Source organism: Symphalangus syndactylus, chromosome 13 (genome assembly GCF_028878055.3).
Source record: "Symphalangus syndactylus isolate Jambi chromosome 13, NHGRI_mSymSyn1-v2.1_pri, whole genome shotgun sequence".
Classification (NCBI taxonomy): domain Eukaryota; kingdom Metazoa; phylum Chordata; class Mammalia; order Primates; family Hylobatidae; genus Symphalangus; species Symphalangus syndactylus.
The window spans coordinates 28,715,216-28,737,769 of record NC_072435.2 but is presented as its reverse complement, the minus strand read 5'-3'; the positions used below and the strand labels follow the sequence as shown (position 1 = coordinate 28,737,769).

Below are 22,554 nucleotides of genomic sequence, written 5' to 3'. Positions count from 1 at the left end.
TCTCAAACTCCTGACCTCAGGTGATCCACCCGCCTCAGCCTCCCAAAGTGCTGGGATTACAGGTGTGAGCCACCATGTCTAGCCAGCAATTGCAGGTTTTTTGTCTGTCTGTTTGTTTGTTTGTTTGTTTGTTTTTTTGAGATGGAGTCTTGCTCTGTCACCCAGACTGAAGTGCAGTGGCACGATCTCGGCTCATTGCAACCTCTGCCTCCCGGGTTCAAGCGATTCTTCTGCCTCAGCCTCCTGAGTAGCTGGGACTATTTGGTGAGTGCCACCATGCCTGGCTAATTTTTGTATTTTTAGTAGAGACAGGGTTTCGCCATGTTGGCCAGGCTGGTCTGGAACACCTGACCTCATGATCCGCCTGACTTGGCCTTCCAAAGTGCTGGGATTATAGGCGTGAGCCACTGTGCCCGGCCTGCAATTGGGGTTTTAATGGCAGAAACCGCAATTACTTTTGCACCGCCCTAATATAAAGGCACAATTATTATCCCCATTTTCCAGATGAAGAACCTTTGGCTGGGAGAGGTGTACCTGGAAGAGTCGTGTTTTGGTTTTGAACTCAGGCGTGATTGCCCCCTGGGTCAGTAGGGGGCACTATTGTGTAAGGGTGGAGAGGAGGGGCAGAGGTTAGGGTGGTTCCGAGTGCACAGCTCGAAGCTGCCTGGGGCCATTCTAGGCACAGAGTCAGGGGCCAGGGCCCGCTTTAAGGCCAGCTCCTCGTGCAGTCTGAGGAGTGGATCAGAAGGGACCAGCACCTGGTGAGTGCTCTACTTGAACCATCTTGAAACTGGAACCGAGGGGACCACATTTTGGTTTTATGTTGAGTGTGTCCTGCCATGGGCTTTTCCTTTCCTTTCCCCTTCCCTTCCCCTTCCCCTCCCCTCCCCTTCCCCTCTCCTCTCCTCTTTTTTTTTTTTTGAGACAGAGTCTTGCTCTGTCGCCCAGGCTGGAGTGCAGTGGTGCAATCTCGGCTCACTGCAAGCTCCGCCTCCCGGGTTCAGGCCATTCTCCTGCCTCAGCCTCTCCGAGTAGCTGGGACTACAGGCGCCCGCCACCACGCCCGGCTAATTTTTTGTATTTTTAGTAGAGACGGGGTTTCATCGTGGTCTCGATCTCCTGACCTCGTGATGCGCCCGCCTCGGCCTCCCAAAGTGCTGGGATTACAAGCGTGAGCCACCGCGCCCGGCCTCCTCTCCTCTTTTTTGGTCTCGATCTCCTGACCTCAGATGATCTGCCTGCCTCGGCCTCCCAAAGTGCTGGGATTACAGGCGTGAGCCACCGCGTCTGGCCATGCCAGGGGCTTTCTACTGCGTTATAGTGCGGCCCTCAGGACATTATAGCTGTCCTGGGGAGCCCAGGTGACAGTCTAAGGGGGTTCTAATAGAGCCCTGGGGACATGACAGCAGGATCCCAGGGGGAGAGAGGGTTTAGTCAGGGCTCATTAGAACAGAACCCTGAGGATCTGATGCAAGTCAGCCAGCTGATGCTATAAATGGGCTCCAGAGACATGCAGGAATCCAGGGCATCTGCAAGGGTTTCCCAGGTGGCACTAAGGGGCCTTGAGGCCTTTTTCTTTTTCTTTAGGGTCTCACTCAGTCATCCAGGTTGGAGTGCAGTGATGCAATCATGGCTCACTGCAACCTTGACTGAGATCTTTTTCTTCCGTGACAGGAAGGAGGGCTATGATGGGGAATACCTAGGCAGACCCCTGGGAGGCCTCCTGGCTAAAGCCCCAGGCCATTATAACAGCAAGGAGAGAGATCAGAATGGGGGAAGGAAAGACACCCCAGATGACCACGGCCGGCTGAATCATGGCCTCAGAGACATCCATGCCCTAGTCCCCCAAAACCTCTGACTGTGGCCTTATATGGGAAAAGGGACTTTGTGATGTGATTAGGTTAGGTTCAGATGGGGAGATGATCTTGGATTATCCAAGTAGCCCTAAACATAATCACAGGACGCCTTTGGAGAGGGAGGCAGGCGGGTTGGTGTCGGAGAGAGAAGACGTGAGGACCGACATATGGGTCAGACAGGGGAGAGGATGCTGTGCTGCTGGCCTTGAAGATGGAGGAGTGGGTCATGAGCCAAGGAATGCTGGTAGCTTCTAGAAGCTGGGAAAGGCAAAAACACCGATTCTTCCCTGGAGCCTCCAGAAAGAACACAAAACTGTGGGCGCGGTGGTTCATGCCTGTAATCCCAGCACTTTGGGAGGCCAAGGCGGGTGGATTATGAGGTCAGGAGTTCAAGACCAGCCTGGCCAATATGGTGAAATGCCGTCTCTACTAAAAATACAAAAATTAGCCGGGTGTGGTGGCGGATGCCTGTAATCCCAGCTACTCGGGAGGCTGAAGCAGGAGAATCGCTTGAACCCGGGAGGCGGAGGTTGCAGTGAGCCGAGTTCACACCAGTGCACTCCAAGCTGGGCAACAGAGCCAGACTCCATCTAAAAAAAAAAAAAAGGAACACAAAACCTGTGAGTATCATAGGTGGTCCAAGGAGCTTTACGAATGTCCTGGTAATGTTACAGCAGGGCCCTGGGGACGTGAGAGCTCAGGCTGGATTATAGAGGAGGACCCCACAGTGATGGTAGTCAGACTTCCAGGAAAAGCATAGCAGGCTCCTGGGGGACACTGTAAGAGGGCATTTAGGACTCTGTCAGAGTCGAAGGAACCTTAAAATGGGGCCCAGGGACTGCTGGAATAGTGTCCTGAAGACATTACACGATCCCAAGGAAACTAGAGGAGACAGCTAAGGACAGGGCAGGTGCCTCAGGTTATTTTGGGGAAGAGCTGAGGGTGCTGTAATTAGGATTCTTAAGAAATTAAAGGAGGTGGCCAGGCACAGTGGCTCACACCTGTAATTCCCAGCACTTTGGGAGGCTGAGGCGGGCGGATCACAAGGTCAGGAGATTGAGACCATCCTGGCTAACACGGTGAAACCCCGTCTCTACTAAAAATACAAAAATTAGCTAGACGTGGTGGCAGGCTCATGTAGTCCCAGCTACTTGGGAGGCTGAGGCAGGAGAACGGCGTGAACCTGGGAGGCGGAGCTTGCAGTGAGCCGAGACTGAGCCACTGCACTCCAGCCTGGGCGACAGAGCGAGATTCCGTTTCAAAAAAAAAAAAAAAAGAATTAAAGTTAAAGTAGGTTCTTTCTGTCTCTTAGGAGTGGACCTCTGGGTGGGTGTCACTGGATCTTCCTTCTAGTAGGACACAGAGAGAATCAGGTAGGACATAGTAGGACACAAGGAGAATCAGAAAAATGAAGACATTCTGGACAAGGAGAACAGAGATTTACCTGATGGTTAATTTATGTGTCAATTTGGCCGCGCCACCATGAGTGAACAGATATTCGGTCAACATTATTCTGGATGTTTCTTTTTTTGTTGTTGTTGAGACGGAGTCTCGCTCTGTCACCCAGGCTGGAGTGCAGTGGCGCAATCTCGGCTCACTGCAAGCTCCGCCTTCCGGGTTCACGCCATTCTCCTGCCTCAGCCTCCCAAGTAGCTGGAACTACAGGCGCCTGCCATCACGCCCGGCTAATTTTTTGTATTTTTAGTAGAGACGGGATTTCGCTGTGTTAGCCAGGATAGTCTCGATCTCCTGACCTCGTGATCTGCCCGCCTCTGCCTCCCAAAGTGCTGGGATTACAGGCGTGAGCCACCGCGCCCGGCCTATTCTGGATGTTTCTATGAGGGCGTTTTAGGATGAGATTTATATATATGTTTGTGAGACAGGGTCTTGCTGTTGCCCAGGCTGGAGTGCAGTGCCGTCATCACGGCTGACTGCAGCCTCCAACTCTCAGGCTCAAGGGGTCCCCCCAGCCTCAGCCTCTTGAGTAGCTGGAACCACAGGTGCGCACCACCACACCCGGCTAATATCTTAATTTTTTGCAGAGATAAGTTCTCTCTGTTACTCAGGCTAGTCCTTGAACTCAAGCAATCCTCCTGCCTTGGCCTCCCAAAGTGCTGGGATTACAGGCGTAAGCCACTGTGCCCAGCTGAGATTTATGTTTAGATTGTTAGGCTTTGAGTAAAGGAGGTTCCCCTTCCTGAATTGAGGGAGGCTCATCCAACCAGTTGAAACCCTGAATAGAAGAAAAGTCTCGGCTGGGCGCGGTTGCTCACGCCTATAATCCCAGCACTTTGGAAGGCTGAGGCGGGCAGATCACAAGGTCAAGAGATCGAGGCCATCCTGGCCAACATGGTGAAACCCCCCGTCTCTACTAAAAATACAAAAATTAACCAGGTGTGGTGGCACGTGCCTGTAATCCCAGCTACTTGGGAGGCTGAGGCAGGAGAATCGCTTGAACCCGGGAGGCAGAGCTTGCAGTGAGCCGAGATCACGCCACTGCACTCCAGCCTGATGACAGAGCGAGGCTGCGTCTCAAAAAAAAAAAAAAAAAAGAAGAAAAGTCTGCCCAGAGGGCCGGGCGTGGTGGCTCATGCTTGTAATCCCAGCACTTTGGGAGGCCGAGGCGGGCGGATCATGAGGTCAGGAGATCGAGACCACGGTGAAACCCCGTCTCTACTAAAAATACAAAAAATTAGCCGGGCGTGGTGGCGGGTGCCTGTAGTCCCAGCTACTCGGAGAGGCTGAGGCAGGAGAATGGCGTGAACCCGGAAGGCGGAGCTTGCAGTGAGCCAAGATTGCGCCACTGCACTCCAGCCTGGGCGACAGAGCAAGACTCCGTCTCAAAAAAAAAAAAAAAAAAAAAAAAGTCTGCCCAGAGGGAGAGGGAGTCTTGCTAGGCAATTGTGTCTCCCGCCTGCCGGCCTCCCCCATTAGACTTTGGGTTTTTTTTCTTTCTTTCTTTTTTTTTTTTTTTTTTGAGGTGGAGTCTTGCTCTGTTGCCCAGGCTGGAGGGCAGTGGCGGGATCTCGGCTCACTGCAAGCTCCGCCTCCCGGGGTCACGCCATTCTCCTGCTTCAGCCTCCTAAGTAGCTGGGACTACAGGCGCCTGCCACCACACCTGGCTAATTTTTTTGTATTTTTAGTAGAGACAGGGCTTCACCGTGTTAGCCAGGATGGTCTCGATCTCCTGACCTCGTGATCTGCCCACCTTGGCCTCCCAAAGTGCTGGGATTACAGGCTTGAGCCACCGTGCCCGATCTTTTTTAAATTTTTTTTTTAAATAGAGACAAGGTCTCCCTATGTTGACCAGGTTGGTCTCAAACTCCTGGACTCAAGCGATCCTCCCAACTTGGCCTCCCAAAGTGCTGGGATGACAGGCATGCGCCACCACACCTGGCTCCCGCATCAGACTCTGAACCAGCTAAACGTCCACTAATCCTGGAAGCCAATTCCTCAAATGAATCTCTTTCTGTGTATGCATACACACATTCTGTGGATTCTGTTTCTCTAGAGAACCTGAACTACCTGACCAGCAGTTCCACTCCCAGGTGTATGCCCAATAGAGCTGAAAACAGGCCAGGCATGGGTGGCTGACACCTGTCATCCCAGCACTTTGGGAGGCCAAGCTGGGAGGCTGTCTTGAGCCCAGCAGTTTGAGACCGGCCTGCGAAACATAGCAAGACGCTATCTCTGCAAAAATACAAAAATTAGCTGGGCCTGGTGGCAGGTGCCTGTAATTCCAGCTCCTTGAGATGCTAAGGCAGGTGGAGTGCTTGAGCCTGGGAGGTCGAGGCTGCAGTGAGCCATGATCGCTCCACGGCATTCCAGCTCGAGTGACAGAGCCAGACCCTGTCAAAAAAAGAAAGAAAGAAAAAGAAAGAAAGAAAGAAAGAAAGAAAGAAAGAAAGAAAGAAAGAAAGAGACTTCATATTATATGATTCAATTTCTATGAAATGTGCAGAATAGGCAAATCTATCAAGACAGAAAGCAGATGAATGGTTGCCAGGGGGCTGGGAGCAGCGGCTCTTTAACCGGGACAGATCTTCTGTTTGGGGTGATAAAAAAGCTCTGGAACTCGATAGAGGTGACAGTGGCACAGCACTGTAAATGTGTCAAGTGACAGTAAGGGTAAATATTTTGAATATTTTACCACAATGAAACAAGTGTATGGGAAGCTGTGTAGCAGGAGTGTGGGTGGGGGCTGGTGCCTGGAGGGGCCTTCAAGTGAGGCAGCAGTATATGGGGACCATGTGGTCACTGAAGTCCTAGCAGAAGGATTTTTTTTTTTTTTTTTTTTTTGAGATGGAGTCTCGCTCTGTTGCCAGTCTGGAGTGCAGTGGTGCAATCTCGGCTCACTGCAACCTCCACCTCCCGGGTTCAAGCAATTCTCCTGTCTCAGCCTCCCGAGTAGCTGGGACTACAGGCCCGCCACCACGCCCAGCTGATTTTTGTATTATTAGTAGAGACGGGGGTGTCACCATATTGGCCAGGCTGGTCTCGAACTCCTGACCTCGTGATCTGCCCGCCTCGGCCTCCCAAAGTGCTGGGATTACGGGCGTGAGTCACTGCGCCCGGCCCGCAGAAGGATATTAAAGAGCACCTGAAGGAATTTTTTAAGGGGATGCCGGGGGAAGGGCTTGAAGGAGGAACTAAGGGGGCTTCCAGAAGATTTTGATTAACAGCGAGCGCTAGGGAAGACCACGGGGATACAAAGGGGTAGGAGGAGGATCCAGAGACCTCCAAGTTGTGGACTCCGGAGGCATCGAATTCCTTTCCCGGCTTTGTCAAGAATTTCCTGAGCGGCAGACACCCTCAAAGTAAAAAACGGGAACCACGGAGAAGGAAAAAAAAGAACCACAAGCGTTTTGAGAAACAAACAGGCTGGGCCTAGGGCCTGGGGTGTGCCCTGCAACTGGGGGGTGGGGCTGGATGTTCTTGGAGTCAGGGAGCAGCAGCCTCCCACAGGATGTGAGAGAGGAACTGGGGTCTCCAGTCACGGGAGCCAGGAGCTGGCCAGGGCCGCAGGCAGGAAGGGAACGAGGCTGAAGGGAACGTGAGCAGACCAGGGCCCGACTGAGGGAGGAGGGGCTGGGGGCCTGGACCCCTGGGTCTGAGGGAGGAGGGGCTGGGGATCTCGATACTGGGTCTGAGGGAGGAGGGGTGGGGGCCTGGATTCCTGGGTCTGAGGGAGGAGGGACTGGGGGTCCGGACACTGGGTCGGAGGGAGGAGGGGCCGGGGGCCCGGACTCCTGGGTCCGAGGGAGGAGCGGTTGGGTGCCCCGACTCCTGGGTCCGAGGGAGGAGGTGCTGGATGCCAGGACACTTGGGTCCGAGGGAGGAGGGGTTGGGGGCCCGGACTCCTGGGTCCGAGGGAGGAGGGGTTGGGGGCCCGGACTCCTGGGTCCAAGGGAGGAGGTGCTGGGTGCCCGGACTCCTGGGTCCGAGGGAGGAGGGGTTGGGAGCCCGGACTCCTGGGTCCGAGGGAGGAGGGGTTGGGAGCCCGGATTCCTGGGTCCGAGGGAGGAGCGGTTGGGGGCCCGGACTCCTGGGTCCGAGGGAGGAGGGGCTGGGGGCCCGGACTCCTGGGTCCGAGGGAGGAGGGGTTGGGAGCCCGGATTCCTGGGTCCGAGGGAGGAGCGGTTGGGGGCCTGGACTCCTGGGTCCGAGGGAGGAGGGGCTGGGGCCTGAGGGGGACGGAAGGGGCGTGGCCGAGCTCGGGGCCGGGACTCTCAGCCTATCAAGTTTCTGTAATTAATTAACCAACTGAGATCCAGTTCAGGGGTGAAAGTTCTTCAGGTACGGGGAGGGCATTGTTGTCAGTCTGGACCGAGCCCGCAGAGCCCCTCCTCGGCGTCCTGTTCCCGGCCCTGCCCACGGTGTCCCGGGAGGAAGGGGCGGGCCGGGGGTCGGGAGGAGTCACGCGCCCCCTCCCGCCCCAGGTCGTCCTCTCAGCATGGGGGTCCCGCGGCCTCAGCCCTGGGCGCTGGGGCTCCTGCTCTTTCTCCTGCCCGGGAGCCTGGGCGCAGGTGAGGGCCGCTCCGGGCCGGGGCCCTGCTGCAGGCGGGCGGCGGGAGGCGGCCCCAGGCAGGCAGGGGGCGAAGCCAGCGGGACCCGAGTTCCCCGCGAGCCCCGGGCGCTGCCTTCTCCGCTCAATTCGCTTTCTCACCGTCGCCTGCTGGGCCTGAGGCGGGGAACCACCTGTCGCCTCTTGTGTCTCTGTTTCCCTCTCTCTCTGGGTCTGTGTCCCCCTCTCTTTCTGGGTCTCTGTCCCTCTCTCTCTTTCTCTGGGTCTCTGTCCCCCTCTCTTTCTGGGTCTCTGTCCCTCTCTCTCTCTCTCTCTCTGGATCTCTGTCTCTCTCTCTCTCTCTCTGGGTCTCTGTCCCTTTCTCTCTCCCTCTGGATCTCTGTCCCTCTCTCTCTGGATCTCTGTCCCTCTCTCTCTGGATCTCTGTTCCCTCTCTCTCTCTGGGTCTCTTCCCCCCGCCCCCCGGGTCTCTGTCCGGTCTCTCTGAATTTGTCTCCCTCCCTCCATAATAGATTCTTCTCCCTCCCTGGGTATCTGTCCCACTGCAGTCTAGTTCCCCGTCCGTGTGCTCCCTTCAGCTCTGTCTCTGTCTGCAGAAAGCCGCCTCTCCCTTCTGTACCACCTCACCGCGGTGTCCTCGCCTGCCCCGGGGACTCCTGCCTTCTGGGTGTCTGGCTGGCTGGGCCCGCAGCAGTACCTGAGCTACAATAGCCTGCGGGGCGAGGCGGAGCCCTGTGGAGCTTGGGTCTGGGAAAACCAGGTGTCCTGGTATTGGGAGAAAGAGACCACAGATCTGAGGATCAAGGAGAAGCTCTTTCTGGAAGCTTTCAAAGCTTTGAAGGGAAAAGGTGAGATTCCCGTCTGGAGGGGCAAGGGGCCGGGTCCATTCTCCTGGGCCCCGCTTATCTGTGTTTGGGTGCCCCAGGTCCCTACACTCTGCAGGGCCTGCTGGGCTGTGAACTGGGCCCTGACAACACCTCGGTGCCCACCGCCAAGTTCGCCCTGAACGGCGAGGAGTTCATGAATTTCGACCTCAAGCAGGGCACCTGGGGTGGGGATTGGCCCGAGGCCCTGGCTGTCAGTCAGCGGTGGCAGCAGCAGGACAAGGCGGCCAACAAGGAGCTCACCTTCCTGCTATTCTCCTGCCCTCACCGCCTGCGGGAGCACCTGGAGAGGGGCCGCGGAAACCTGGAGTGGAAGGGTGAGCCGGATCTGCAGCCGAAGGCTGTTCTGTCCTCTCCCGTCATGCCCACCTGCCTCAGTTCCCCTGCCAGGACCCTCAGTCAGCCTCCCACTGCAGCCCACGCTCTGCCCCCCATTCCTCAGGGGTCCTTCTACACTCAGCCCTCCCGTGGCTCCCCAGCGCCTCCCAGGACAAACTCCTGGCTTCCTTCCTTGCCTTTTTTTTTTTTTTTTTGAGAGGGAGTTTCGCTCTTGTCGCCCAGGCTGGAGTGCAATGGTGCGATCTCGGCTCACCACAACCTCCGCCTCCCGGGTTCAAGTGATTCTCCTGCCTCAGCCTCCCGAGTGGCTGGATTACAGGCATGCACCATCATGCCCGGCTAATTTTGTATTTTTAGTACAGACGGGGTTTCTTCATGTTGGTCAGGCTGGTCTCGAACCCCCGACCTCAGGTGATCTGCCCACCTCAGCCTCCCAAAGTGCTGGGATTACAGGCGTGAGCTACTGCACCTGGCCGCCTTTGTTTTTTTGAGACAGATTCTCGCTCTGTCACCCCAGGCTGGAATGTGGTGGCAGGATCTCGGCTCACTGCAGCCTGAACCTCCCAGGTTCAAGCAGTCCTCCCACCTCAGCCAACCAAGTAGCTAGGACCACAGCCCAGCATCATCACACCTGGCTAACTTTATATTTTGTAGACATGATGTCTCACTATGTTGCCCAGGCTGGTCTTGAACTCCTAGGCTCCAGCGATCCTCCTGCTTTGGTCTCCTGAGTAGCTGAGATTACAGGTGCATACCACCATAACTGGCTAATTTTTTTTTTTTTTTTCTGCACAATCTCTGTCGCCCGGGCTAGTGTGCAGCGTGATCTCAGCTCGCTGCAACCTCCACCTCCTGGGTTTAAGGGATTCTGCTGCTGCAGCCTCATGAGTAGCTGGCACTACAGGCACATCCACCATGTCTGGCTAATTTTTGTACTTTTAGTAGAGATGGGGTTTCGTCATGTTAGCTAGGCTGGTCTCAAACTCTTGACCTCAAGTGATCCACCCACCTCAGCCTCCCAAAGTGCTGGGATTACAGGAGTGAGCTACCACGTCTGGCCGTACCTGGCTAATTTTTAAAATTTGTAGAGGTGGCATCTCACTATGCTGCCCAGGCCAGACTGAAACTCCTGGCCTCAAGTGATTCTCTCACTTTGGCCTCCCAGGGTGCTGGGATGACAGGTGTGAGCCACTGTGCTCGGCCTTCCTTGCCTTAATGTCCTCATCAGACCCACGTAGCAGCACTTGACGCAGCCATCAGAGTCTACACTCCAGCCACCCAGCATAAGCAATTTCCTCCCTCTGAGCATTTGCTCATCCAGTTCCCCCTAGCACCTCTCTGTTCCACCCTTCCCCCTCTCTGCATCTACTCCAGCCCTCCTTATTCTTCAAGGTCAGAGCTGGATATCACTTCCTTTGAGAAGCCTTCCCTCAGTTCTGTAGGGCAGAGTTCACTGTTTCCTCCCCAGAGGCCCCCAGATCCCCACTCATTCAACTGTTGGCCAAGAGCATTTGCGCTGCCAGGCGCTGCTCTGGGCCTTGAGCAAAGAGGGAAGTGACACATGTTCACCCTCTGTGGCTCCCAGGCTGCTGGACAAAGATAGATACCAGCTGGGGATGTGCACAGTTATTCATTCCAAGTGCCACAAAGGAGAAGTTGAGACTCAACCAGGTAGTTTTTCTTTGATCGTCTTCTTTCTTTTTTAAGTAGGGAAAATTTCTTTTTTTTTTTTTTGAGACGGAGTTTTGCTCTTGTCACCCAGGCTGGAGTACAGTGGCGCGATCTTGGCTCACTGCAACCTCTGCCTCCCAGGTTCAAGTGATTCTCCTGCCTCAGCCTCCCGAGTAGCTGGGACTACAGGCACGCACCACCACGCCTGGCTAATGTTTTTTTTTTTTTTTTTTTTTTTTAGTAAAGACAGGGTTTCACCATGTTGGCCAGGATGGTCTCGATCTTTTGACCTCGTGATCCGCCTGCCTCAGCCTCCCAAAGTGCTGGAATTACAGATGTGAGCTACCGCGCCCAGCCTTTTTTTTTTTTTTTTTTGAGACAGACTCTTGAACTGTCGCCCAGGCTGCAGTACAGTGGCGCAATCTTGGCTCACTGCAACCTCCGCCTCCCAGGGTCAAGCAATTCTCCTACCTCAGCCTCCCGAGTAGCTGGGATTCTGGGATTACAGGCACACACCACCATGCCTGGCTAATTTTTGTATTTTTAGTAGAGACGGGGGCTTCACCATGCTGGCCAGGCTGGTCTCGAACTCCTGATCTCGTGATCTGCCCACCTTGGCCTCCCAAAGTGCTGGGATTACAGGCATGAGCCACCGCTCCTGGCTTAAGGAGGGAAAGTTTCAAACCACACTTAAGTAGAAACAATAGTATAAAAAGGACCAGACACGGTGGCTCACGCCTGTAATTCCAACACTTTGGGAGGCCGAGGTGGGCGGATCACTTAAGGTCAGGAGTTTGAGATAAGCCTGGCCAACATAGTGAAACCCCATCTCTACTAAACATACAAAAATTTAGCCGGGTGTAGTGGTGGGTGCTTGTAATTCCTGCTATTCAGGAGGCTGAAGCAGGAGAATCACTTGATCCCGAGAAGCAGAGGTTGCAGTGAGCCAAGATCAAGCCACTGCACTCCAACCTGGGCAACAGAGCAAGACTCTGTCGCAAAGAAAGAGAGAGAGAGAAGGGAGAGAGAGAGAAAGAGGAAGGAAGGAAAGGAAGGAAGGAAGGAAGCAAGCCTCCCATCACTGAGACTTAATAATTATTGGCCGGGCACGGTGGCTCACGCCTGTAATCCCAGCACTTTGGGAGGCCGAGGTGGGCGGATCACGAGGTCAGGAGTTCGAGACCATCCTGGCTAACACGGTGAAACCCCATCTCTACTAAAAATACAAAAAATTAGCCGGACGAGGTGGCAGGCGCCTGTAGTCCCAGCTACGCAGGAGGCTGAGGCAGGAGAATGGTGTGAACCCCAGGGGGCGGAGCCTGCAGTGAGCCGAGATGCCGCCACTGCACTCCAGCCTAGGCGACAGAGCGAGACTCCGTCTCAAAAAAATAAAAAAATAAATAATTATCAACCCATGGTTTTTTGAATTTCACACACATCCTCACTCACTTCCCCACCCCACTTCACATTAAGCTTTGGTAAATCTCAGACATCACAGTGTTTTTTTCTTTGTTTGTTTTTTGAGATGGAGTCTCACTCTGTCATGCAGGAGTGTAGTGGCTCAGTCTCAGCTCACTGCAAGCTTCGCCTCCCAGGTTCAAACAATTCTCCTGCCTCAGCCTCCTGAGTAGCTGGGATTACAGGTGCCCGCCACCTCGCCCAGTCAATTTTTGTATTTTTAGTAGAGACAAGGTTTCACCATATTGGCCAGGCTGGTCTTGAACTCCTGACCTCATGATCCACCCACCTTGGCCTCCCAAAGTGCTGGGATTACAGGCATGAGCCACTGTGCCTGGCCAATTTTTGTATTTTTAGTAGAGACGGGATTTCACTATGTTGTCCGGGCTGGTCTCGAACCCTCCACCTCAAGTGATCCGCCCTCCTCAGCCTCCTAAAGTGCAGGAGTCACCGTGCCCGGTCAGACTGTTTTGTTGATAAGTCCTTTAGTATATAACTCTACTAGGTAAGGGCATTTAAAAAAAATTAATACCAAAACCATTATCACGCCTACAACCAATTAACTATAACTCCTTAATGGCATCAGATGTCCAGTTTTTGTTCACATTTTCCTGACTGTAAACGTTTTTTAAAGTTTGACTCAGCATCCAGCAAGGTCCACACATTTTGTTGTCTTTTCAGTGTCTTTTTCTGATTGTTGAATTTTTTTCTTTTTTTTTCTTTTTCTTTTTTTTCTTATTGAGACAGGGTCTTGCTCTGTCACCAGACTGGAGTCCAGTGGTGCAATCATAGCTCACTGCAGCCTGAACCTCCTGGGCTCAAGTAATTCTCCCACTTCAGCCTCCCCAGTAGGTAGGACCACAGGTGCACGCCATCAGGCCTAACTATTTTTGTTTGTTTTTTGAGACAAAGACTTACTCTGTCGCCCAGACTGGAGTGCAGAGGCACGATCTCGGCTCACTGCAACTTCTGCCTCCCGGGTTCAAGCAATTCTCCTGCCTCAGCGTCCCAAGTAGCTCGGATTACAGGCGCAAGCCACCACGCCCTGCTAATTTTTTGTATCTTTAGTAGGGACAGAGTTTCACCATGTTGGCCAGGCAGGTTTCGAACTCCTGACCCCAGGTGATCCACCCACCTCGGCTTCCCAAAGTGCTGGGATTACAGGCGTGAGCCACCGCACTCAGCCGTATTTTTGTTTTTTTCTTTTTTTTGGAGACGGAGTCTCGCTCTGTCACCCAGGCTGGAGTGCAGTGGCGCGATCTCAGCTCACTGCAACCTCCACCTCCCAAGTTCAAGCAATTCTCCTACCTCAGCCTCCCGAGTAGCTGGGACTACAGGTGCCCGCCGCCACGCCTGGCTAATTTTTTGTATTTTTAGTAGAGACGGAGTTTCACCGTGTTAGCCAGGATGGTCTCAATCTCCTGACCTTGTGATCCACCCGCCTCGGCCTCCCAAAGTGCTGGGATTACAGGCGTGAGCCACCGCGCCTGGCCGGATTCCAATTTTTTATCAGATAGGTGTTTTGCAAATGTTTCTTCCACTCTCTAGGTTATCTTTTCATTGTTTTAACTGTGCCTTTCACAAAGCAAAAGTTTTTAACTTTGATGAAATCCAGTTTATTCTTTTTTTTTTCTATCGTGGATTATGCTTTTGGTGTTTAATCTCAGAAGTAATCACCAAACCCAAAGTCAGCTAGATCTTCTGTGTATTTTAAGAGTTTTAAAGTTTTGCATTTTACAGTTAGATCTGTGATTCATTTTGAGGTAATCTGAGTTACTTGTGGTCTTGAGTGTCTTTTGATTTCCAGGTTTCCCATTTTCTTTTTGTTTTTTTTCTCTTGTAATTGCGGTTTGAAGAAAGTCAGTTTACGTCCTATTGAGTTTCTCCCAGACTGGATTTTGCCCTTTGCATCCTGTGATGTTGCTGGAAATAGTCCTCCTTCTCTTCTTTAAAGGAGCAGCTCGATCTAGAAGCTTGATCAGATTCTGGTTCAATTTTTATGGCAAGAAAACTTTCTGGGTAGTTGGTGTGTATGTCTGTGTGCATAGGCTGCAAACATCTGCTTGCTTCTGTGCTGTTCTGTGGACCACTGGATTTGGGTGTTGTTATGAAGTTCTCTGTCAGGTTTTCTCCTGATGGTTTTAGTGGACAGCAATGGCCACTGCCTTAATCTTTTTTTTTTTTTTTTTTTTGAGATGGAGGCTTGCTCTGTTGCCCAGGCTGGAGTGCAGTGTTGCGATCTCGGCTCACTGCAACCTCCGCCTCCCAGGTTCAAGCGATTCTCCTGTCTCAGCCTCCTGAGTAGCTGGGATTACAGGCACGCGCCACCATGCCTAGCTAATTTTTGTATTTTTTTTTGTAGGGATGGGGTTTCACTATGTTGGTCAGGCTGGTCTTGAACTCCTGACCTTGTGATCCACCTGCCTCGGCCTCCCAAAGTGCTGGGATTACAGGCGTGAGCCACCGTGCCCGGACTTTTTTTTTTTTTTTTTTTCTGAGAGGGAGTCTCCCTCTGTCACCAGGCTGTAGTGCAGTAGCATGATCTCGGCTCACTGCAACCTCCACTTCCCAGGTTCAAGTGATCCTCCTGCCTCAGCCTCCTTAGTAGCTGGAATTACAGGCGCGCACCACCACACCCAGCTAATTTTTGTATTTTTAGTAGAGACGGTTTCACCATGTTGGCCAGGATGGATTTTTTTTTTTTTTTTTTTTTTTGAGATGGAGTTTCACTCTTACTGCACAGGCTGGAGTACAATGGCATGATCTCAGCTCACTGCAACCTCCGCCTCCTGGATTCAAGTGATCCTCCTGCCTCAGCCTCCAGGATAGCTGGGACTACAAGCCTGCGCTGTCATGCCTAGCTAATTTTTATATTTTTAGTAGAGACGGAGTTTCACCATGTTGGCGAAGCTGGTCTTGAACTCCTGACATCAGGTGATCTGCCTGCCTCAGCCTCCCAAAGTGCTGGGATTACAGACGTGAGCCACCATGCCTGGCCTGGTTTGGTATTTTGTTAAACAGAACCAAAGTCCAGACAGATTTTCTGTGCTTGGATTTAGTCTATATTGGAAGTACCTTGAGGCTAAAAGCACGTGGCTGTGAGCGCGACACGGGAAGATACAGATTTGCTGAAAAGAATAGTAAACATAAAGCAGAAGCCAGAACTGCTGATGGCCATCAGCCTGGCCCCTCCATTCCAGTTGACTGTGCAGCAAATTCTGCCAACTTGCCAGAGAGGCAGCTCCAGGAGGGAGAAACTGCTGGGCTTTCCTGAAGCAGCAAATGTGTTTTCTGCTGAGCAACCAAAACCAAGATCCCAGCCAAGACCCACGATTGCCCAGATCCACCCTCCCTGAAAGGAACTTGGGCAGTAATGCCCAGCCCCAGGCAGTTGCTGAAATCTTTGCCTTTTTTTTTTCTTTTTTGAGCTGGGATCTTGCTCTGTCGCCCAGACTAGAGTGGAGTGCAGTGGCGCAGTCATAGCTCCGTGTGTAGCCTTGGACTCCCAAGCTCAAGAGATCCTCCCGCCTCAGCCTTCCAAGTAGCTGGGACTACAGGCACATGCCACCATGCCTGGCTAACATTTTCTATTTTTTGTAGAGATGGGGTATTACTTTGTTGCCCAGGCTGGTCTAGAAGTCTTGGGCTTGGCTGGGCTCAGTGACTCACGACTGTAATCCCAGCACTTTGGGAGGCCGAGACGGGCGGGTCACGAGGTGAGGAGTTGAAGACCAGCTTGGCCAACATGGTGAAACCCTGTCTCTACTAAAAATACAAAAATTAGCAGGGCGTGGTGGCGGGCACCGGTAATCCCAGCTACTCTGGAGGCTGAGGCAGGAGAATCGCTTGAACCCAGGAGGTGGAGGTTGCAGTGAGCCAAGATCGTGCCACTGTACTCCAGCCTGGGTGACAGAAAGAGACTCCATCTCAAAAAAAAAAAAAAAAAAGAAATCCTGGGCGTAAGGATCCTTCTGCCTTGACCTCCCAAGGTGCTGGGATTGCAGGCATGAGCCACCGCACCCGGCTTTTTTTTTTTTTTCTTTGAGACAGGCACTTGCACTGTTGCCTAGACTGGAGTGCAGTAGCGGGATTAGAGTTCACTGCAGCCTCAACCTCCCAAGCTCAAGCGATCCTTCTACTACCTCAGCCTCTCTGAATGGATGGGGCCACAGGTGTGTACCATCACATGTAGTTAATTTTTAAACTTTTTCAGAGACGGGGTTTCTCCATGTTGCCCAGGCTGGTCTTGAACTCCTGGCTTCCAGTGATCCTCCTGCCTCAGCTTCCCAAAGTGCTGGGATTACAGGCATGAACCACTGCACCCAACCTTTTTCACTCCCTTAACGAAACCTTTGGATAAACAAAAATTCTTAATTTCGGTGAAATTCAGTTTATCGATTTCAATTTATACATTTTATAAAGTTTATGAATTTTTTTTTTTTTTTAGTCGGAGTCTTGCTCTGTCACCCAGGCTGGAGTGCAATGGTACAATCTCTGCCCACTGCAACCTCCGCCTCCCAGGTTCAAGTGATTCTCCTGCCTCAGCCTCCTGAGTAGCTGGGACTATAGGGGCTCGCCACCATGCCCAGCTAATTTTATGTATTTTTAGTAGAGACGGGGTTTCACCATATTGGCCAAGCTGGTCTTGAACTCCTCACCCTGTGACCCGCCCGTCTCGGCCTCCCAAAGTGCTGGGATTGTAGGTGTGAGCCACCGCGCCCGGCCCCAAGTTTATAAATTTTAACTTATAAAGCTCAATTTTATCTTTCATTCTGTAGCTTTGTTGTGTATTCTCTTTAAGGAATCTTTCCTCCGAGTTATGAAGGTATTCACCTATGTCTTCTGGAAGCTTTGTTGATAAATAGTTTCTACATTTAGTGATACCATCGATTTTAATTGCATGTTATGATGAGGGTAGGGGTTGAGGTTCATATGTCCGGCCAGCATCATTTATTGCTAGACCATCATCCCCTCTCCCTCACTGGACTGCAGGGGAGTGTGTTTTGTGGGTAAGGTGGATATGCTTCCAGCCCTCTCCTATTCTGCTGATTTATTGGACTGACTTAGTGCCAATACCTCACTCTCTTAATTTGATGCAGCTTTTTTTTTTTTTTTGAGACAGCGTCTCGCTCTGTTGCCCTGGCTAGAGTGCAGTGGCACGATCTCGTCTCACTGCAACCTCCACCTCCCGGGTTCAAGTGATTCTCCTGCCTCAGCCTCCTGAGTAGCTGGGACTACAGGCATGCGCCACCAGGCCCGGCTAATTTTTGTATTTATAGTAGAGATGGGGTTTCACCATATTGGCCAGGCTGGTCTCGAACTCCTGACCTCGTGATCCGCCCACCTCAGCCTCCCAAGGTGCTGGGATTACAGGTGTGAGCCACTGCGCCCGGCTTTTTTTTTTTTTTTTTGAGATGGAGTCTCGCTCTGTCACCCAGGCTGGAGTGCAGTGGCACTATCTTGGCTCACTGCAAGCTCTGTCTCCTGGGTTCACGCCATTCTCCTGCCCCAGCCTCCTGAGTAGCTGGGATTACAGGTATCCGCCACCATGCCTGGCTAATTTTTTTTTTTTTTTTTTTTTTTTTTTTTGAGACGGAGTCTCGCTCTGTCGCCCAGGCTGGAGTGCAGTGGCGCGATCTCGGCTCACTGCAAGCTCCGCCTCCCGGGTTCACGCCATTCTCCTGCCTCAGCCTCTCCGAGTAGCTGGGACTACAGGCGCCCGCCACCACGCCCGGCTAATTTTTTGTATTTTAAGTAGAGACGGGGTTTCACTGTGGTCTCGATCTCCTGACCTCGTGATCCGCCCGCCTCGGCCTCCCAAAGTGCTGGGATTACAAGCGTGAGCCACCGCGCCCGGCCTCTGGCTAATTTTCTTGTATTTTTAGTAGAGACGGGGTTTCACTGTGTTAGCCAGGATGGTCTCCATCTCCTGACCTTGTGATCCACCCACCTCAGCCTCCCAAAGTGTGGGATTACAGGTGTGAGCCACCGCGCCTGGCCAATTTGATGTAGCTTTATAGAAAGTTCTGATATCTAGACTGGGAATGGTGGCTCACTCCTGTAATCCCAGCATTTTGGGAGGCCAAGGTGGGCAGATCACTTGAGGTCAGGAATTCAAGACCAGCCTGGCCAACATGGTGAAATCCTGTCTCCACTAAAAATACAAAAATTACCCGGGCGTGGTGGCGTGTACCTGTAGTCCCAGCTACTTGGGAGGCTGAGGCACAAGAAGCACTTGAGCCTGGGAGGCAGAGGTTGCAGTGAGCCAAGATTACGCTGTTGTACTCCAGCCCTGGGGGACAGTCAGTGTAAAAAAAAAAAAAGAAAGTTTTGATATTTAGTAGGTAACTTCTCCAGCTTTATCACCTGTGTTTTTGTAGGTTATTTGCATTTCTATATACATTTTATTTTTTATTTTTATTTTATTAGACATGGGGTCTCACTAAGTTGCCCAGGCTGTAGTGCAGTGGCTATACCCAGGTGTGATCATAACTCACTCCAGCCTCAAACTGCTGGGCTCAAGGATTCCTCCTGCCTCAGTCTCCAGAGTAGGTGGGACCACAGGCACATCCACCACACTGGCTAATTTTTTTTATTTGTAGTAGACACTACATCTTACTATTTGCCCAGGCTGGTCTCCAACTCCTGGGTTCAAGTGATCCACCCACCTCATTCTCCCAAAGTGCTGGGATTGAAGGAGTGAGCCACTGCACCCAGCCTGTCTGCTAATATTATGTTTAAGAGTTCTGAATCTTTTTTTTTTTTTTTTTTTTTTTTGAGACAGAGTCTCGCACTGTCACCCAGGCTGGAGTGCAATGATGCAATCTCAGCTCAATGCAACCTCTGCCTCCTGGGTTCAAGCGATTCTCCTGCCTTAGCCTCCTGCGAGACTGGGATTACAGGTGCACACCACCACACCTGGCTAATTTTTTTGTATTTTTAGTAGAGATGGGATTTCACCATGTTGGTCAGGCTGGTCTTGAACTCCTGACCTCGTGATCCGCCTGCCTCCACCCCCCAAAGCGCTGGGATTCCAGGTGTGAGCCACCACACCTGTCCTCAATCTATATTTATGACATTGGCCTTAAGTTCTCTTTCTTATAATGTCCTTTGTTGTCAAGATGATGGTGACCTCAAAATATGTTGAGAGAGTGTTTCCTCTCTTTTATGGCCTGAAGAGTTTGTGTAGGAGTAGAATCATTTCTACATTGGAAGAATTCACTAATTGATGTCTTCTGGACCTGGAATTTTAGTTTTCAGAAAGCTTTAAACTATGGATTAAAAATTTTAAATAGGCCGGGTGCGGTGCATCACACCTGTAATCCCAGCACTTTGGGAGGCTGAGGCAGGTAGATCACAATGTCAGGAATTTGAGACCAGCCTGGCCAATATGGTGAAACTCCGTCTCTACTAAAAATAAAAAAATTACCCGGCATGTGGTGCGTGCACCTGTAGTCCCAGCTACTCAGGAGGATGAGGAAGAAGAAACACTTGAACCCAGGAGGCGGGGGTTGCAGTGAGTCGAGATCGTGCCACTGCACTCCAGCCTGGGTGACAGCGAGACCCTTATCTCAATAACCAAAAAAAAAGGCCGGGCGTGGTGGCTCACACCTGTAATCCCAGCACTTTGGGAAGCCCAGGTGGGGGGATCATGAGGTCAGGAGATGGAGACCATCCTGGCTAAGACCGTGAAACCCCGTCTCTACTAAAAATACAAAAAAATTAGCGAGTGTGGTGGCGGGCGCCTATAGTCCCAGCTACTCAGGAGGCTGAGGCAGGAGAATGGCGTGAACCCAGGAGGCGGAGCTTGCAGTGAGCCGAGATCGCACCACTGCACTCCAGCCTGGGCGACAGAGCAAGATTCCATCTCAAAAAAAAAAAAATTTTAAATAGTTATAGGACTACTGACGTTTTAAATTTCCTCTTGTGTCAGTTTAGAAGGTCGTATTTATCAGGAATGTGTTCAGTTCATCTAAATTTTCAAATGTGTTGGTGTGGAATTTTTCATAATTATCCTCTTATTATCTTTTTTTTTTTCTTTTTTTCCGAGACGGGGTCTCGCTCTGTTGCCCAGGCTGGAGTGCAGTGGCACGATCCTGGCTTACTGCAACATCTGCCACCCAGGTTCAAGCGATTCTCCTGCCTCAGCCTCCTGAGTAGCTGAGACTACAGGTGCCCGGCTAATTTTTGTATTTTTAGTAGAGATGGGGTTTCACCATGTGGCCAGTCTGGTCTCAAACTCATGACCTCAGGTGATCCACCCACTTTGGCCTCCCAAAGTGTTGCGATTACAGGCGTGAGCCAACATGCCCAGCCCAGAGAGGTGATATCTTGAGGGGACACCTTCAGGGTGGATAGGTTGAGTCTCTGTCACCTAGGAAGCACCTCCCCTTTTACCACTGTATTATCTGGGGTTAGCACAGTGCAAACATGGAGGCCTCTTTCTGTCCCTATCCAGCCCTGGCTCTGGGAGTGGTGGGCTCGCGACTTAGGCCTATCTGCCTGGTTTCCTGCAGAGCCCCCCTCCATGCGCCTGAAGGCCCGACCCGGCAGCCCTGGTTTTTCCGTGCTTACCTGCAGCGCCTTCTCCTTCTACCCTCCGGAGCTGCAACTTCGGTTCCTGCGGAATGGGCTGGCCGCTGGCACCGGCCAGGGCGACTTCGGCCCCAACAGTGACGGATCCTTCCACGCCTCGTCGTCACTAACAGTCAAAAGTGGCGATGAGCACCACTACTGCTGCATCGTGCAGCACGCGGGGCTGGCGCAGCCACTCAGGGTGGAGCTGGGTGAGGCCCCGCCCAGTGGTGATGTTCCTGGTTTCCCGTTGCCTTGTCTCACTGCTGCGCCAGTCCTTCCTGAGTCTGACCTTCCTCCCCACTGCTGCCACCTCCTTGAATCTGACTGCCTTGAACCTCGCGCCTGTCAGTGCCCCCAAAACCTGATGGCTTGTCCTTCCCAAGGCCGACTGCCTTCCATCTCCTGCTGCTTCTGGCCTCACTGAGTCTGAAGAGCTGTTAACCGCCATGGCCAGTCCTCCCTGAGTCTGACCATCTTCCATCCTGCTGCTGCTGCTGCTGCGGGTCTTCCCGGAATCTGACCATTTGTTGTCTGCTATGCCCGTCCTCACCAAGACTGACCGCCTGCTGCTTTGCTACTGCCGGGGCCCATGAGGCTGACTTCCCACTGCTCTGCCTGCCTCTCCCCACTGCACCGGCACAGCCCCGCCCTGCCGCTGCTGATCCATTGCCGGTGTGACCGCGGTCGCTCGTGCTGTAGCTGGTTCTTACATCCAACCTGGGGGCACTCTGCCCAGATCACTCGCCTGGCCTTGCCTCTGCCCATCAGACACTTGGTGCTGGAATCTCCGAGGCTGGGAGGGACTGGGACCCCCCCAGTTCTGTGTCCTGACTGGGTGGGGTGGAGGGGCTGCTCCACATCTCACAGCGTTCTCTGGCTGCAGAATCTCCAGCCAAGTCCTCCGTGCTCGTGGTGGGAATCGTCATCGGTGTCTTGCTACTCATGGCAGCGGCTGTAGGAGGAGCTCTGTTGTGGAGAAGGATGAGGAGTGGGCTGCCAGGTGTGGGGCAGCGGGAGGGAGAGCCTCCGAGAGAGGGGCAGAGACCCCAAGAGAGGGGCACACGGACCTGGGAGGACAGAGACCAGAGAGAGGGGGGACAGAGACCCAGAGATGGGAGAACAGAGGTGCAGAGAGGGGGACAGAGACAGAGACCCAGAGACGGGAGAACAGAGACCCAGAGGGGACAGAGTCCAGAGAGAGGTATGGATAGAGGGAGGGGGAGACAGACCCAGAGGAGGGAGGCAAAGATGTGGAAAGGGGGGGGCACGGAAAATTGGGAGAAGGGGAGACAAAGGCCCAGAAGGAAGGCGATAGAGACTGAGGAAGAGTGTGTGAGACACACACACAAATGGGGGACGCCAGTCAGACCCAGAGCGCCTCAGAGATTCTTATGACCTCTCCTTCTGTCTCTCCTCAGCCCCTTGGATCTCCCTTCGTGGAGACGACACCGGGGCCCTCCTGCCCACCCCGGGGGAGGCCCAGGATGCTGATTCGAAGGATGTAAATGTGATCCCAGCCACCGCCTGACCATCCGCCATTCTGACTGCTAAAAGCGAATGTAGTCAGGCCCCTTTCATGCTGTGAGACCTGGAACACTGGCATCTCTGAGCCTCCAGAAGGGGTTCTGGGCCCAGTTGTCCTCCCTCTGGAGCCCCGTCCTGTGGTCTGCCTCAGTTTCCCCTCCTAATACATATGGCTGTTTTCCACCTCGATAATATAACACGAGTTTGGGCCCGAATCAGT

General features: G+C 52.7%; 1 protein-coding gene across 3 annotated transcripts; it reads left to right on the top strand.

Annotated features, from left to right (window-relative positions):
* Positions 1-6,744: 6,744 nt before the first annotated feature.
* On the top strand, positions 6,745-22,549 carry FCGRT (Fc gamma receptor and transporter). Of its 3 annotated transcripts, none has more exons than XM_055237327.2 (7): positions 6,745-6,909; positions 7,796-7,882; positions 8,478-8,729; positions 8,807-9,082; positions 20,750-21,019; positions 21,694-21,810; positions 22,229-22,549. In XM_055237327.2, exons 2-7 carry the CDS (start codon positions 7,810-7,812, stop codon positions 22,336-22,338), a joined length of 1,098 nt encoding a protein of 365 aa, XP_055093302.1. In that variant the 5' UTR covers positions 6,745-6,909; positions 7,796-7,809; the 3' UTR covers positions 22,339-22,549. The 3 variants fall into 3 exon arrangements, with proteins under 3 accessions (XP_055093302.1, XP_055093304.1, XP_055093303.1); XM_055237328.2 differs by lacking the exon at positions 6,745-6,909 and adding an exon at positions 7,593-7,652; XM_055237329.2 differs by lacking the exons at positions 6,745-6,909; positions 8,807-9,082 and having other exon boundaries at positions 7,563-7,882.
* The last annotated feature ends 5 nt before the right edge of the window (positions 22,550-22,554 follow it).